We start from the raw sequence: 15,433 nt of genomic DNA on the forward strand, positions 1-15,433 counted from the left end.
GGGCCCGGCCTCAGCTCAGCTGGGATCTCCAGGAGCCAGACCCGTGCATTTCAGCCTCTCATTTTCAAAGGAGAGTGGCCCGGCTGGCTTAGGGGGCAGGGGAAGGGGCTGCTGGCTCTGATCTGGGCCTCGGGCCTGGGAGGGACTGGTTGGTGCGGGGGTATGGGATACAGGGCCTTTCCCCTCCTGGGGACACCGGCACTGGTGCCTGTACTGTGGGTCAGTCAAGTTGGGGTTTCCCACCATAGCTCCTAGGGGGACCATCTTCTCCCTTGGAGGCTGGATCCAGGAGGAAGTCAGGTTCTTGGGGTGACTCCTCCCTTGCAGGAGCTGCTCTGCTTCCACTCTCTGCCCCCCCCCTCCCGTCGCCGAGCGCCCCAGAGTCAGTGGGGGAGGATGTGGGGAGGGAGGCGAGGCGAGGCGGATACGGAACCCTGAGTTGCTAGGGTTAGTCTCCCCCGGAAGGATCCTTTTGAGTGCGACACCGTATCTGGCTAGGGGACTGTTTTCCGGTTACTCCCATCCACAGCCATTGGGTTGCCGTAGCAACAGATTCTGCCAGTCCTGCAGAAGGACATGGCGGCCGCCTCCTCCTCCAGCAGCGAGAGGTGTGTGTGGGTGGGGCTGTGTTGGTGATCCCTGAACCCGTCTTTCATGGGCCTGGTTAACTGGGGGTGGCAATGACTGGGATCCTCTTCCCAGCGCAGGGAGGGGCTGGGAGCCAGGAGCCAGGACTCCTGGGTTCTATCCCAGCTCTAGGAGGAGAGTGGGGGCCAGTGGTTAGAGTAGGGGAGATGCTGGGAGCCAGGACTCCTGGGTTCTAGCCCAACTCTAGGAGGAGAGTGGGGGCCAGTGGTTAGAGTAGGGGAGGGGCTGGGAGCCAGGACTCCTGGGTTCTATCCCAGCTCTAGGAGGAGAGTGGGGTCCAGTGGTTAGAGTAGGGGAGATGCTGGGAGCCAGGACTCCTGGGTTCTAGCCCAGCTCTAGGAGGGGAGTGGGCTTTAGTGGTTTGAGCAGATGGGGAGGCATTGGGGCAGCTGGAATTTCTGTTCTATGTGTTGATTGAAATATATCCCAGTTTCTCATTGTCGCTCTGTGTCTACCTGTCTCTTTGTGTCCCCACCCTGTCCACGTCCCTCTCCAGTAATGAAGCCAACTCCAAATGGCTGGATGCCCATTATGACCCCATGGCCAATCTCTACACCTTCTCCTCCTGCGTCGGTAAGTCCAGGATCCTCCCATAAAGTGCCCTGAGCTGAGAGAGCTGGGGAATGGGCCAGTGGGATTCTCCTGGGTGGAGGCCCATTGAGTGGTTAGAGGTGGGGAGGGAGGGGGAAAAGGGCCAGGAGTTCTGGCTCTGCAAGGTGAGTGAGGGCTAGTGGTTAGATTGGAGGGGGGCTGGGAATCAGGACTTTTTGTTTCTATTCCAGTGGTTATAATGTGTGGGTGGTGGGGTACTGAGAATCCAAACAGCTGGGTTCTGTTCCTGCCCCTGCCATGTTGTCTCTGTAGGTGCTTAGATAAGTCCCTTCCCTTATCTGCCCCCCACATTCTCCATCAATAACTTAGTGAGGTACCTTGCAAAGGAAGCTCTTCTCAAGGTCACTTAAGCACGTGTGGTGCTGGCGGATGGCAAAGCATAGTTATGTACAGAGCCATGGATCCCAACCCTGGGAATACGAAATAAACCCTCCCTCCCTCCCACCCACCCAGGTTTGTTAACACTCAATGGGAATGGGACTCCATAGTCTCCTGTCTCTCAAGGTGAGTGTGTGAGACGCACAGCCACAGCAAACAGGACGTGGAACTTAAAAACACAGGGAAAGGCAATGAAGGGGACGGTCTGATGCTTATTTAACTCTGAGGCCTGAGGCCTGGTTGGCAGGAAAGTGTTCTCCATTAAGGATTTAACCCCCTCCAACCCTTCAGTGACAGAGCCCCAGCTCCACATCTCTAGGTCCTCCAAGGAGAACTCATTGGAAAGCAGCTGTTGCATTCCTGATAGTGCTGGGAAGAAGACCTTATAACTGTGTTCATTATCTCCTCCCAGAACTGGGGATAAACCCAGGAGTCCTAGCCCCCCAGTTCTAACCTCCTGGACCCCACTCCCCTTCCAAAGCTGAGGTGAGAAGCTTGGTTCCCAGCCTGCCTCGGATCACCATTAAATAACTAACTGTAGCGCATAGCAAGCAGCCCTGGCTTCCAGGGCCCTGTGTAATCCTTTCTAATTGTTGTATGCAGTGTAGTAGTAGCTGTGTCAGTCCCAGGATATTAGCGAGACAAGGTGGGGGATTGAATATTTTTTATTGGAACAACTTGTGCCGGTGAGAGAGAGAGACACTTTCAGAGTACCTTTCCCACACCTGAGGAAGAGCTCTGTGTAGCTTGAAAACTTGTCTCTCTCACCAACAGAAGTTGGTCCAATACCTTGTCTCTCTAACCCCTTCTATGGCACTTTGCCTTCATCGTGTCCACCACTAACGTCCCTGGGAGGGGAAGATGGATGGGAGCTGTGCTGCTAGGGATAATGACTAATACTGCTGGGCTCATGCTAGCTAGGGCCTGTGGAGGGCCACCCATTACAGGGGTATCCCCTAGGGTATATCCCCCGACCTTTCATGCCACTTGTGGACATTTATGAGACCCTGCTGAGAGCATCCCAGAGGGGAACCAGACGCACAGCAGTGATAGACACAGCCCTGTGGTTACAGAGCTGGGGATAGAACCCAAGAGTCCTGGCTCCCATCCCATCTGCTCTAACCACTAGTCCCCACTCCCCTCCCAGAGTTGGGGATAGAACCCAGGAGTCCTGGCTCCCAGTCATGCTCTTACACTCCATGTTTCCAGAGCCCCTTTCATCTCAAAGTCCTTCAAATTATTACATGGCTCTGGAGCACAAGCCTCCTCAGTTGGTATGGAATGAGCCAACGCATCTGTGAGGAGAGAACACCTCCTACTAATTCCACTCCCTGCAGCACAGTGCCCCCTGTCACTACGCTGGGGCACTGTGGTCAGCATTAATTGGGAGGGGAGAGCGTCCCCTTGGTCTCCCATGCAGATACTGGGCATGGCTGGACCTGTTTAGCACGGGGGGAGGTTGTCAGGGATGCTGACTCCACATCTGTCTTTTGTTCCAGCACTGGCTGACCTGCATGGTGATGGAGAGTACAAGGTGAGGAAGGCTGGCCTGCCTGCCCCCCCCACCCCAACCCCCAGGCAATGGGCCTATCCAGCCTGGTACCTCTCCCCACCACCACCTCCCAGATCAGCCTGGTATCCCTCACACTCCACCCTGGCTTTAGCACCCCACCCCACCCCCAGGGGCAAACAGCATCTGGATGGGGATTGTGTCTCTTGGGGCGGGATGGGGGCAGACATTTAGGGTGGGGGTTGTCTCTTGGGGTGGGAGTGAGTATTCTGGGCCGGTTGCCTCTCTGGGCAGGAGGGAGTGAGGGTGCCTGTGCCCAGCCCAGAAGGTGGGAGCTGCCCTGGGGTGGGGGTGAGGACCCCCCAGCACTGCCCTTCTGTCTCTGTCTCCTCCCCCCCCCACAGCTGGTGGTGGGTGACCTGGGCATGGCTGGGCACATCATGAGGCTGAAGGTGTACCGGGGCACAGGGCTGGTCAGCGAGAGCACCTTGTTGGACCTGCCGTCTGCTATTGTCACCTTCCTGATGGACCAGAATGAGCCACGCACGCCTGCCGTGGCTGTGACCTCCGGCCCATTTGTCTATGTCTACAAGAACCTGCGGCCCTACTTCAAATTTACCTTGCCCCCGCTGGATGCCAACCCCCTGGAGCTGGACGTCTGGGAGCAGGCCAAAGAGGTGAGCAGGTGGGGGGTGGCATGGCCATCCCAGGGTATCAGTCCACACCCCTGTCCCCCACCTCAAACCAATGGGCCCACCCCTCCCTGGCACTCCACATCAGACCCAGCTCTGGGAGTGGAGTCTAGTGGTTAAAATGGAGGGACTTGGAGCCAGGACTCCTGGGTTCTATTCCCAGCTTATAGTCATGTGCCTTCCCATCTCTCTCTATCTGCATCTCGTTCCAGGACATGATCGACCCCCTGACTCTGAAGGAAATGCTGGAGGGGATCCGGTGAGTCTCTCTTCCTCCCCCTCATGGACTGTCACATCACCATGCCCCCCCAAAAACTCCGTCTTGGTCCTTGGCTTAGCAAGTGCTGGGAGCTAATGCCAGAGGCATTTAACATTCGATCCCTGGGTGTGGACTCTGGGGAGATCCTTGAGGTTAGAGCCGGCATGCTGAGAGCCAGGACTCCCGGGTTCTATCCCCAGCTCTGGGAGGGGAGTGGGATCTAGTGGTTACAGTAGAGGGGGTGGGAAATCAGGACTCCAGTGTTCTGTTCTGGGTTGTGGATGGCAGGGTCTGTGATGGTGAATGTATCGTATTGAGTTTCTGTCCAATGTCTTCCTCTCTGTTCAACATCTTCCTCTCCTGGTGTGTGTCAGGGACAAGGCGGAAATCCCCCTGTCGGTACGATCACTGAGGTAAGGCCATATGGTACCACTGAGGGCAAGGAGTGGCATGAGCACCTCACCCTCCAGCGATTTCCTGGCTAGCACCAAAAACGTGGGCTGGGAGCTCTAGGAGCCTGATTTTTGTAGGGGATTGGAGCAGGGAGATTGAGGCTGGTGGCCAAAGGAGAATGTGTGAAGGGGTCAGGGCTGGATCCTGGCAACGGGGAAGGCAGATGGTGTAGGGAGCACAGGCTGGGGATTGGGGATCAGGGAGGGATCTCAGCAGTAGAGGAGGCGGGTAGCGTGCGGAGCACAAGACTGGGAGGTGACGGATCTCAGCAGTGGGGGAGGCGGGTGGTGTGTGGAGCACAAGCTGAGGGAGGGATCGCGGAGGGATCTCGGCAGTAGGGCAGGTGGGTGGTGTAGGGAGCACAACCTGGGGCGGGGGGGATCGGGGAGGGATCTCGGCAGTGGGGGAGGCGGTTGTGTGACAAGGGTCGTGTGGGGAGCACAAACCGGGAAGGTGGGGGTCGGGGAGGGATCTTGGCAGTGGGGGAGGCGGGTGGTGTGGGGAGAACAAGCCAGGGAGGTGGAGGTCAGGGAGAAAGCTCGGCAGTGGGGGAGGCGGGTGGTGTGAGGAGCATAGGCCGGGAGCGGGGACGTTTTCCCAAAGCTTGAAAGGCTCTCAGCAGCAGAGCTCCTGTTCTAAGGGGTCGGGGGGACAATGGGCCAGAGGAGGCTGTGTCACTATCCCACAATCCCCTTCTCTGTCTCCCCCACCCCTAGGTTCCTGGCCCAAGATGTACCAGAGATGGAGAATTTTGTGAACCTACATAAGGGGCAACCGATCAAGCGCCAGGTGGGTCCCTGCCCTACCCTGGGTCTGGGGAAAACTCCCCAGTGGACCCTCCCAGAGTAGGGGACTCAGTGGGGTGGGGGTTAGAGAAAAGGGGTATTCTAGCATTGCCAGTTCCCCACCGATGACGTGCGGGTCCCAGAAGGGCCATCCGGGTACCCTTACTTCCCAGTATGCCCCTGAGGAGACTGGCACTGCCCACCCTTGGTAGAGAGGGGGATTGGGGAAGGGGAGGTTCATGCCCATCTCCCTGTCCAGACTGTCATCACCTGCATGAGCACGCTGAAGAAGAACATGGCGGATGAGGATGCGGTCAGCTGCCTGGTGATAGGGACAGAGAGCGCCGATGTCCTCATCCTGGACCCTGAGGCCTTCACTATCTTGGCCAAGGTGAGTGGGGTGCCGGGTAAGGGGGTCTGTATATAAACAGTCCCCGCATCCCACACCAGAGGTGGCTGCATCTCAGCACCAGGCAAGGGACCCCTGCTCATATATAGCTCGTTCCCATGGGTGTGGGGCTGCCCCAGCTCTCCATTTGCTGTTGCAGATGACGTTGCCGAGCGTGCCAGCCTTCCTGGACGTGATGGGGCAATTTGATGTGGAGTACCGGGTCACGGTGGCCTGCCGGGACGGGAGCATCTACATCCTGCGCAGGTGACAGCCATCTGTCGTGGAGCCTGGGNGCACGTACCTTCATGACAGCTGAGTTCAGGGTAACTGTGATTGGGCCCTTGCTTGCGACCTGTGCAGCTATTTCTACAAGAGGAAACCCAAAAGTACTGGGTGAGGAGGAGGACCCAGGGACAAACACCCCTGACCCAGGCATGGCCCTACCAGTCTGCTGCTGTCCCCACACACTGTCTACAGTCGCCCTTGCCCCTTCCTGTCTCCTCTGGGCCCCCTGCACCCCTCACATTCTGATGCTCAGAGCTCCCCCAGGAGGAAGCATGAAACTAACCAGCGCCTTGCTGGTTTCACACACATCACCCCATGCACCCTCCTGCCTATGAACAGCTGCCTGGAAACTGACCAGGTCTCGATCAGTTCTGTCCCTGCTTCCCCCCTTTCCCCCCCCAGCCCTCTTTGTCACCCCCTAATCCTGTTCTACTGCCCCTCACTTGCTCCCTTTCCCCCAGAACTCCCCATGAATGGCGCACTCCCCCCTGGTCCCAGTGCTGGCCCCACCCCAACCCCTCTCCCCGCCAGGACTCACCCACTTCATCTCCAGGTAGTGTCTGGAAGCCCTGGATATAGGCAGCCGGCTCATTGAGGTTGTGGCATGTCTCCTGTCTCCCTGTGTAGGGGTAGGCATCCTCGCTGGTCAGACCACCTGAGAGGGAGTGTATGTGAAAGGTCTGGGATGGGCCCAGAGCGCCTCATTCCCTGCTCCATCCTTCCCCTGTTCTTGACTCGGGTCAGAGTAAATCCCCTCCCCCCAAATTCAGCCTGTCACAAAGAGTGTGGCCAGAGCAGGGTCTAGGACTGAGGTGGGGTCTCCCTTCTGTATACAGTAATGGGAAAATTGCTTCCAGTCTGGGTCATGGTCTATGCAGCACCCGGCGCGATGGGGGCTCCAATCTCAGTCAGGGTCTGCGCAGCGTCCAATGATGGGGGCTGCAGACTGGGCTGGGGGCCCCCAATCTCAGTCAAGGGATCTGTGCAGCAGCTGTGGTGAGAGGGCCCTAATCTGGGTCGGGATCTGTGCAGTGCCTGGCACGATGCAGGGCCCCAGTCAGAGTGAGTCTCCATGCAATAAAGTATCCTCACAGTAAACAGTTGTGAGGGGTGAACAGGGGACAGTCCTTGGGGGCTGTAGGGGGTTTGTTGTCTGCAGGGCAAAGGACCCCACATCCCTCCAGTGCCTACATACCCTTGTGTAACACCGTAGTGAAGGCGTCCCACACGTAGCCCCCTTTGCACCCCGCTCTGCACCAGCTGCAGTCCAACACCTCTGCAAGGGAAGTAGGGGGTGAGCACCAAACCAGCGCCCCCTCACCCCAGTCAGATCCTGGGATCCTGCTCCTGCTGGGTGGCACACACTGACCAGGAAAGAACCCAGTGGGCACTGGCTCATCCGACAGGCAGGATGTCTCACAGTGGCTCCCAGCGGGATGATGAACCCACCCCTGGATGGAGAGACTCAGCACCTGCCACCCCCTGCTTTAACATCTGGTGGGGGAGAGTTCCACGGGCAGGGCTCAGCTGATAATAGACTGGGGTTGGGGGGTGTGGTCAGTGACAGGATCCTAATTTACCAGGAGGCAAGTCTGTGGTGGGACTGTCCCCCCACCCCAGTGAGTGCTAACAGGGTGAAAATATGTGAAACCCCATGCATGGAGACATGGTCCCTGTATACCCCACGCACCCAGCCTGCTCCCAGGCCTGTGAAGGGTTACAAGCTCCCAGCTTGGGACAGGAAGTGAAGGGGGTACTTTACACACACACTAACTCTCATTCTCAGGGGGAGGAGCTTAGAACAGCCCCAGGTGCCCCCTCCTCTGTGCCCCATTCATCCTGGCCTGTAGGGCTTCTGCACACATCAGGGCAGCGCTGGGGTGCCCCGCCCTGTGCCAGTCGAGGGGGCGAGGCTCCCCAGCCCCTACCTTGCACCGAGAGGTTCCGGGGCTGGTGGAAGTGGATGTTCCAGAGGGACTCGATGTTGGCAACGGCAGCGAAGGCCCAGCAGGAGCGGCACTTTTTGCCCTGCAGAGAGAGGGGTGAGGCCCAGAGTGGCGCTGTGGGCGCTGTGCTGCAGGGCAGGAGGGGGCGCTCTCCCCAGCCTCAGCGCTGACCCCAATGCCCCAGCTGAGGGAGTGGGCACCGCCTGGGGTTAGCAGTGGGGAGGAGGGGGGGGACAATTTTGTCATTACCTAGCCCCCCATGGCTCCCCCTATCCTGCCCCATCTAACTGCCTGTCTGGGGGGCACCCACCCCTCCCACAACTACCTGGTCCTTCACGGCAGTCACAGCCCCCGCCTTCCTCCAATTGCAGAACGGGGGTGGCTCCTTCCTCGGGAGCTGGGGGGCCTAGCGCATGGTGTGGGGCGGGGGGTCTAGAACATCCCCCGGAACTCCTCATCTGGGGAGATGGAGGGAGATGACGTTGAAAGGGGAAGTGAGGGGTGCAGAGCATTGGGGGGGCAGGGGAAAGGGATGCAGAATGGTGGGGGCGGGGAAGGGAAGGGTGCAGAGCAGCTGGGGATTGGGGAAGGGGGATGCAGAGCAGAGGGGGCTGGGAAGGTGCACGGGAGGGGTACAGAGCAATGGGAGTGGGGAAAGGAAGGAGTGCAGAGTAGGGGGAGCAGAGAAGGTGCATGGGATGGATGGAGAGCAGTTGTGGGAAGGGGGTGCATAGTGGTGGGGGCGGGGAAGGGAGAAGGTGCACGGGAGGGGCACAGGGTGGGAAAGGGGGGGCTCAGGGGGTGCAGAGTGGTGGGCGAAGGGGAAGGGAGGGGTGCAGAGCGGTTGGGGGCGAGGAAAGGAGGGGTGCACAGGAGGTGGTGCAGAGCGGTGGGCGAAGGGGAAGAGAGGGATGCAGAGCTGCAGGGGAGAGGGATGCGGTGCTCGGAGGCGCTGGGGTCGCTCCCCACCTGTCCAGTCGCTGAAGCGGGTCACCCCGTACTGCCCCGTGCCCAGCTCCGTCTCCTGCAGCCGCCGCGCCGCGAGCAGGCTCCGCGTGAAGAGCCCGAAGCGTCTGCGCTGCTCTGGAGGAGAGTGTTGGGGGGTCACGGGCACTGGGGGGCACGACACCCCCAGCCAGTGGCATTGGACACCCTGCCCCCCCCCCCCAGCACAAATCGGGGCGGGGATTTTCCACCCTCCCCGCACCTCTTTCCGCTGCCAGCTACAGAGCCGAGCCACAGGGGGCTGGGTGTGAAACCAGCGTGACAGAAAGAGCGAGACAGCAGCGGAGCCCCCGTCCCTCCCGCGCATCCCCCCGGCCCTGGGGGGAGGGGAGCATGCAGGGCCCAGGGAAGGATGCTTGCACCAGCCGCAGGCAGGCTGGGCTTAGAGGTGGCTGGTCACAGAGGCGTGGAGAAGGGGATCGGGGGTGGACAGACCAGCCCGCCTCAGCCCCATCTGTCCCCCTGCTGCCCCCCACCTTCTCCCCTTGGTAACAGCCCCCAGGAAGAGCCGCCTGCCCCCCCACACCAACAGCCCCCCACTCCCGTCCTGTCCCTCACCTGCGGGGCTCCTGTAGGTTCTGTTGAACTGAATCATAAAATCCTTGAACGTTCGAAAAAAGAAGAACAGGAGTACTTGTGGCACCTTAGAGACTAACAAATTTATTAGAGCATAAGCTTTCGTGGGCTACAACCCACTTCTTCGGATGCATATAGAATGGAACATATATTGAGGAGATATATATACACATACAGAGAGCATAAACAGGTGGGAGTTGTCTTACCAACTCTGAGAGGCCAATTAATTAAGAGAAAAAAAAAAACGTTTGAAGTGATAATCAAGCTAGCCCAGTACAGACAGGTAAAGAGTGAGAAAAATAATAAAAGGGGAAAAAAAATCAAAGGTTTGTAATGGCTAGCCATTCCCAGTCCTTATTCAATCCTAAATTGATTGTATCTAGTTTGCATATCAATTCTACCACGGCAGTCTCTCCCTGGAGTCTGTTTTTGAAGTTTTTCTGTTGTAAGATAGCCACCCGCAGGTCTGTCACTGAATGACCAGACAGGTTAAAGTGTTCTCCCACTGGTTTTTGAGTATTTTGATTCCTGATGTCAGATTTGTGTCCATTAATTCTTTTGCGTAGAGACTGTCCGGTTTGGCCAATGTACATGGCAGAGGGGCATTGCTGGCACATGATGGCATATATCACATTGGTAGATGTGCAGGTGAACGAGCCCCTGATGGTATGGCTGATGTGATTAGGTCCTATGATGATGTCACTTGAATAGATATGTGGACAGAGTTGGCATCGGGGTTTGTTACAAGGATAAGTTCCTGGGTTAGTGGTTTTGTTCAGTGATGTGTGGTTGCTGGTGAGTATTTGCTTTAGGTTGGGGGGTTGTCTGTAAGCGAGGACAGGTCTGTCTCCCAAGATCTGTGAGAGTAAAGGATCATCTTTCAGGATAGGTTGTAGATCTCTGATGATGCGCTGGAGAGGTTTTAGTTGGGGGCTGAAGGTGACAGCTAGTGGTGTTCGAGTCACTTCAGCCTGAAATGGACAAACCGGCAGGATGGTGAGGAGCGAAGGGGCGTCCCAGCAGCCAGTGCCCCTGCCTCAATCCCCACTCCCAGCCCCCGGCTACCCACAGCCATACTGGTGCCCCCCAATCCCCACCCACAGCCCCCTACTTTGGGGTGTAGGGTGGAGTCCACTGCTGTCTGGGATGGATGGGGGAACATGCCTGTCTGGGTGGCAGGGCCGGCTTTAGGAAGTGCGGGGCCCAATTCGAACAGTTTTGACGGGGCCCCGACAGGGATGACTAAAAAAAAACACGTTAAAAAAAACACGTGGGGCTTGTACTCACCGGGCCGCGCTCCTAGTCTTTGGCGGCGGGTCCTTCACTTGCTCCGGGTCTTCAGCGGCACTGAAGGACCCGCCGCCAAAGACCCGGAGCGAGTGAAGGACCCGCCGCCAAAGACCCGGAGCGAGTGAAGGACCCGCTGCCAAAGCACTGCCGGGTGAGTAAAAATTAAAAAGGTGCCTCTAGCCAGGGAAGGGATTCTCTGCCACTTGCCCCCCACTCTGGGCGACCCTGCCACTGGGCGCGGGGCCCTCTTAAGCGCGGGGCCCAATTCGGGGGAATTGGTGGAATTGGCCTAAAGCCGGCCCTGCTGGGTGGGTGGGCGTTGGTGTCTGTACGCAGTTTGGGTGTCACAGGGGGGAGTACGTGGAGCATGGGGGAGTGTGCAAGGAGCTTGAGGCACAGACTGGCCATACCAGACCTTCCCCTCTCACAGGTGCTGGCTCCAATCCCTGTCCCTGGATTCTCCACACATGCACCAAATGCTGGGTCTCAGCACAGTAGCCAGTGAGTCTTGGCACAGACACTCGGTGTCTTCTCTGTCCTTCTCTGGCTTTCAGGCCCTCTCTGCCCCAAAACTGCTCCCTCCAGGTGCATCCTTCATCCCTTACCTTGCTGAGTTCAAGGGGCAGGACGGAGCCAGGTGGGAGGGCCCAGGCCCAGACCCACAGCAGCAGGAGACAGGGACTCAGGACTCCAGGCCCCATGGCAGTAGCAGCTCAGTGCCTGCCTAGGCATCCTGGGGGGAGGGTTATATGGGGAGGGGCAGGCAGAAGAGTGACGGAAACCACAGATCAGAGGAGCTGCAGGTGTGAGATCTGGGGACAGGGGGCAGATGTGTGTATGTGGGGAGGGAATCCGAGATGTGGGGGTTGGCTTCAGACGTCCAAGCAGCCTCAAACCTGCCCCTGTGCCCTTAGAGGCCGCACCACAGAGGGGGGCAGATTTGGGGACAATGGGGCATTGTTCCGTCCATTCCCATCGCTCACCTGCTCTACTACATTTACTGTGAGGCACCATCCCCTGGTGACCACCCTCCCCCCATGGGAGGTAAGAGTCCCTCAGAATCCAGGGACCTCGGGAGCCAAGACGCTTATGGAAGCCACAGCACAGTGAACCTCTGTCTGGGGTCGGCCTGGCCATGCTGGAATTCGGCCCGGATGCCTGGGTCCGCACCCTGAGTCCAGGGGAAAGGATCAGCCGTGACCTCCAGGTAACACTGCACTGGAGAAGTGAGGCACATAGCACCCCCTACTGAACCCCCCGCAGCTCAGCACCCCCATAGGGCTGCACTAGGGCATTGGGGCCAGCACTGAGTGTGAGGGGAGAGTGCCCCTCTTGGCCACTATCAGCAGACAGGATACTGGGCTGGATGGATCTTTGGTCTGACACAGTACAGCCGTTCTTCTGTTATGTTCTTATGCCCCCTACTGAATCCCCACCCTGTGGCCTGTCTAGCTAGCGAGGCAGGACCTGATCGGAGACATCATTGAGTCCATCCCACCTAGTCCCCCGCCCTTCACGGCCTGGAACAGGTGCAGGCGCTGAGCTTCCAAGCAGCTAATCACCTGACAGCTTTCAGCCCTGCAGGGCCCCCCCCCCCAGCTCATTGTACCCAGCACCACCGGGCTCTGTGCTTCATCCTGACACAAGCAGCCCCCTGCTAGCTCAACCCTGGGCTCCTCCTGACTGCCACTGCCCATACATCCCACCACACAGCTCCCACCCCAACAACTCCTCAGCTTTATACTCCATTTATCCCCAGGCTCCCAATCTCTCCTCCTGCCCCCCAGTTGGGCTCATTTAGTTGAACAGTTGTTGTGTTTTAAGGGTCCCAGACCCAGGGCCTGTGTGGGAAGGCAAAGGGATCATTAGTGTGAAAGGTCTGAAATCTCTGTCACTTCAGGAAACATGGTGCCTGATTCACCAGTGAGTGGGGAGCCCAGGGCTGGGAGAGCAGAGGGCTGTGGGTCAGGATTGGGCCCGGGGCTGGGAGAGCAGGGGGCTGTGGGTCGGGATTGGGCCTGGGGCTGGGAGAGCAGGGGGCTGTGGGTCGGGATTGGGCCCAGGAGTGTTGTATATTGTGTTATGGTGTATAATAGTGTTGTGGTGTGTAGTTATGTAGCAGGACTATGTGATGGTTGTGGTGTGTAGTTATGTTGCACTGTTGTGTACCCATGGTGTGTTGCATAGGATCGTTTATGTTGTGTAGTAGTGCTGTGGTAGGTTCTGGTGTTGTCGTGGTTGTGGTATGCAGAGTTGTGTAGCAGTGCTTTGTTGTTTAGGGGCTGTGTAGCAGTGTTGTGTTGTGTGGTTGTTGTCACGTGCAGTTGGGTGGCAGTGTTGTAGTGCAGGAGATTGTGTTACGTTGTTATGGCGTCTCCCTCCAGCTGCAGGGAGCAGGCCCTCGCCCAGGCGGGGACCACACTGCTCTGGCTGCTGTGACTGGACTGAACCCCTGAGATCCCAAGGCCCGAGGGGGGGGCAGCTGCAGGTGGCCTGGGCCGAGGCCAGCACATGGCTCCCAGCATCCCCTGTGGGTAGCATCTGAGTGAGTGACACCCGCTGCTCCCCTCTCACCTGGAACACACCCTACAGCCCCACCCTCAAGTCCCTCCCCCCTGGGGGCAGCACTGGAATGATACCCTTCCCCCTCGCACCCCACAGAGCCCCCCCAACCACCTACCCTCACATTGATTCCCCCCTCCCCTGTACACCTCCCAGTGACCCCCTGCTTCCCTCTTTGTACCCCCGTCCTTCCCTTGCCCTCCTTCTGCCCCACTCCGCCCCCTTCGGGGGGGGCAGCACTAGAATAAGTGACACTCCCCTCTCATTGGCTGCTGCTCGCCCATCCCATGGTAACCAATCAGGTGATCCCATTTGTGTGTCTGCAGCTATATCTTCCAATCAGATGCTGCTGATCCACCAGCAGGGCTGCTACCGGGTTAATCCACTGGATCCTTCCCCCAACAGCCAAGGATGGGCCAGGACTCCTGGGTGTTATCTTGGCTCTGGGAGGGGAGTGGGGTGTAGTGGTTAGAGCAGGGGGCTGCAAGTCAGGACTCCTGGGTTTGATTCCCAGGAGTGGTATCTAGTGGTTGGGGGGGGACGACACACCAGAATTCCTAGGTTTGCTCCTAGCTTTGCCCCTTGCCTCCGTGAATGTCTTGAGAGTGCACTTGTCTATAACTTCCCCTAATGTTCCCTCTGCAGACCCCAGACATCTGGTCCCCCCCATTCCTATCACCCCCTGAAGTCCAAAGGCACCCCCATGTGGAGACCATCCCTCCAGTCCCTACTCCTCTCCCTCCTCGTCCTGCTGACCCCTATAAGCCTCCTGATTCCTGAAGATCCCTCTGCAGAGACCAAAAGCCCCAGTCCATTCCTCTGTCTCTGAGAACCCCCCCCCTCACAGCCTTCCCTCTGTGCCCCCAGATCTCATCTGGCAAAGCTGGGTGCACCACCCCAAGTCCTTCGCCTTCACTGAGTTCCTAGGCCCCCCAACCTGCCAGACGGATAGTCACAGAGCAGGTGGGGAAGCACCACCCTTCTTGATGCTTCCCAGCTGCCCCCCTGTCACATGGGGGGTGGGGAGAAATACCTTGATTGCTGCAGGGTGAGGGGCAGTACTGTCTGATCCCTGGAAGGCAAGATCTGGTACCAGCCTGATTGCAGCCAGAGGTGAGGCCCCAATTGTAGCCCGCTCCCTCAGGACAGTGGGAGGCTGACCAGTACTGATATGATCCCTGTGTGGTTGCCCTGCCTCCAGGCCACTCACTGCACGTTGTAGTGATGAATTAGTTGGGGAGAACCCCCCCCATGCTACTAGCCCTCGGTTCTCCACCTTGCAGGGCCCTGGCTGCCGGGCGCATGAGACCGCTGCTCTTTGCCTTCCTGCACAGCGCAGGGCTGGAACTGCCTCTGGTCCAGCCAGATGGCACCTGCTCCTACATCCCCCTCTAGAGCCTCAGCTTGGACATCACCATCATTGCTGTGGGGATCTTCCTGGGGGGCAGCTGCTGCACTGACTTAAGTCACTCTCTCTCCTATACCAGCAGGGTGCACCCCCACAATGCTCCTCCAAGCTGTGGCAGCACCATCCCTTGGGGGTGCAGTGGAGCAAGATGACTCTCTGCAACCTAAGGTGTCCATCCCCTCCCTGCCCCACAGAGCCCCACAATCCAGCAGGTGCCCCCAAATCCTCCCTACAGCAAGAGGCACAATCTCAGCTCTTACCAGCCCCTGGGGGCTGTAATACAGAGCTCCCTGCATGGCTTTGGGAGGGGTTGCATTTGAACAGTGTATCAGGGGAAGAAAAATAATAAAACCCTGATAAAGTTACCCCTGTTTTAGTACAAGTCAGTGTTGTGGCTCTGTGACAAGTGGGGACACAGCGTAAGCCCCTACTACTCTCTCATGCTGCCAGTCACTGCTCATCACTCCAAGACCCTGATCCTGCCCGTGGGGCTGGATGCCAGTGGGTGAAGGGTCCTCCCCCCCCCCGAGCTGATGGTCAATTTCACAGCTGGGTCCATTTCTGAAGAGTTCAGAAGGGTCCATCAGATCATCTAGACAGCTTTGGTTTGAGAAAGAGGAGGAAGTAACCAGG

The 15,433-nt window shown here is 58.2% G+C and overlaps 2 protein-coding genes across 3 annotated transcripts; one reads left to right on the top strand and one right to left on the bottom strand.

Annotated features, from left to right (window-relative positions):
- Positions 1–158: 158 nt before the first annotated feature.
- BBS1 (Bardet-Biedl syndrome 1) lies at positions 159–6,010 on the top strand. 2 transcript variants are annotated; one of them, XM_034776766.1, is made up of 9 exons: positions 168–608; positions 1,145–1,221; positions 3,138–3,172; positions 3,553–3,825; positions 4,053–4,099; positions 4,474–4,512; positions 5,269–5,341; positions 5,597–5,728; positions 5,886–6,010. In XM_034776766.1, exons 1-9 carry the CDS (start codon positions 577–579, stop codon positions 5,994–5,996), a joined length of 819 nt encoding a protein of 272 aa, XP_034632657.1. In that variant the 5' UTR covers positions 168–576; the 3' UTR covers positions 5,997–6,010. The 2 variants fall into 2 exon arrangements, with proteins under 2 accessions (XP_034632658.1, XP_034632657.1); XM_034776767.1 differs by lacking the exon at positions 5,597–5,728 and having other exon boundaries at positions 159–608.
- A 19-nt stretch (positions 6,011–6,029) lies between these two features.
- Positions 6,030–13,301, bottom strand: LOC117880003 (cathepsin W-like; the record flags this gene model as incomplete). The annotated part of the gene is given in 10 exon segments (XM_034775627.1): positions 6,030–6,094; positions 6,552–6,668; positions 7,209–7,289; positions 7,942–8,041; positions 8,285–8,394; positions 8,397–8,417; positions 8,929–9,042; positions 9,523–9,578; positions 10,501–10,511; positions 11,436–13,301. Coding segments are annotated over 10 exon segments (771 nt in total), but the record flags the coding sequence as incomplete, so codon positions are not given.
- Between the last annotated feature and the right edge of the window lie 2,132 nt (positions 13,302–15,433).

The sequence above is a fragment of the Trachemys scripta genome, chromosome 7 (assembly GCF_013100865.1).
Source record: "Trachemys scripta elegans isolate TJP31775 chromosome 7, CAS_Tse_1.0, whole genome shotgun sequence".
In the NCBI taxonomy this organism is placed as follows: Eukaryota; Metazoa; Chordata; order Testudines; family Emydidae; genus Trachemys; species Trachemys scripta.

Excerpts from the sequence above, each read along its gene's own strand:
- BBS1 (XM_034776766.1), top strand. The coding sequence starts at position 577 with ATGGCGGCCGCCTCCTCCTCCAGCAGCGAGAG. Across the intron at positions 3,173-3,552 it reads ATGGTGATGGAGAGTACAAG|CTGGTGGTGGGTGACCTGGG; the intron begins GTGAGGAAGGCT and ends CCCCCCCCACAG. Across the intron at positions 3,826-4,052 it reads TCTGGGAGCAGGCCAAAGAG|GACATGATCGACCCCCTGAC; the intron begins GTGAGCAGGTGG and ends ATCTCGTTCCAG.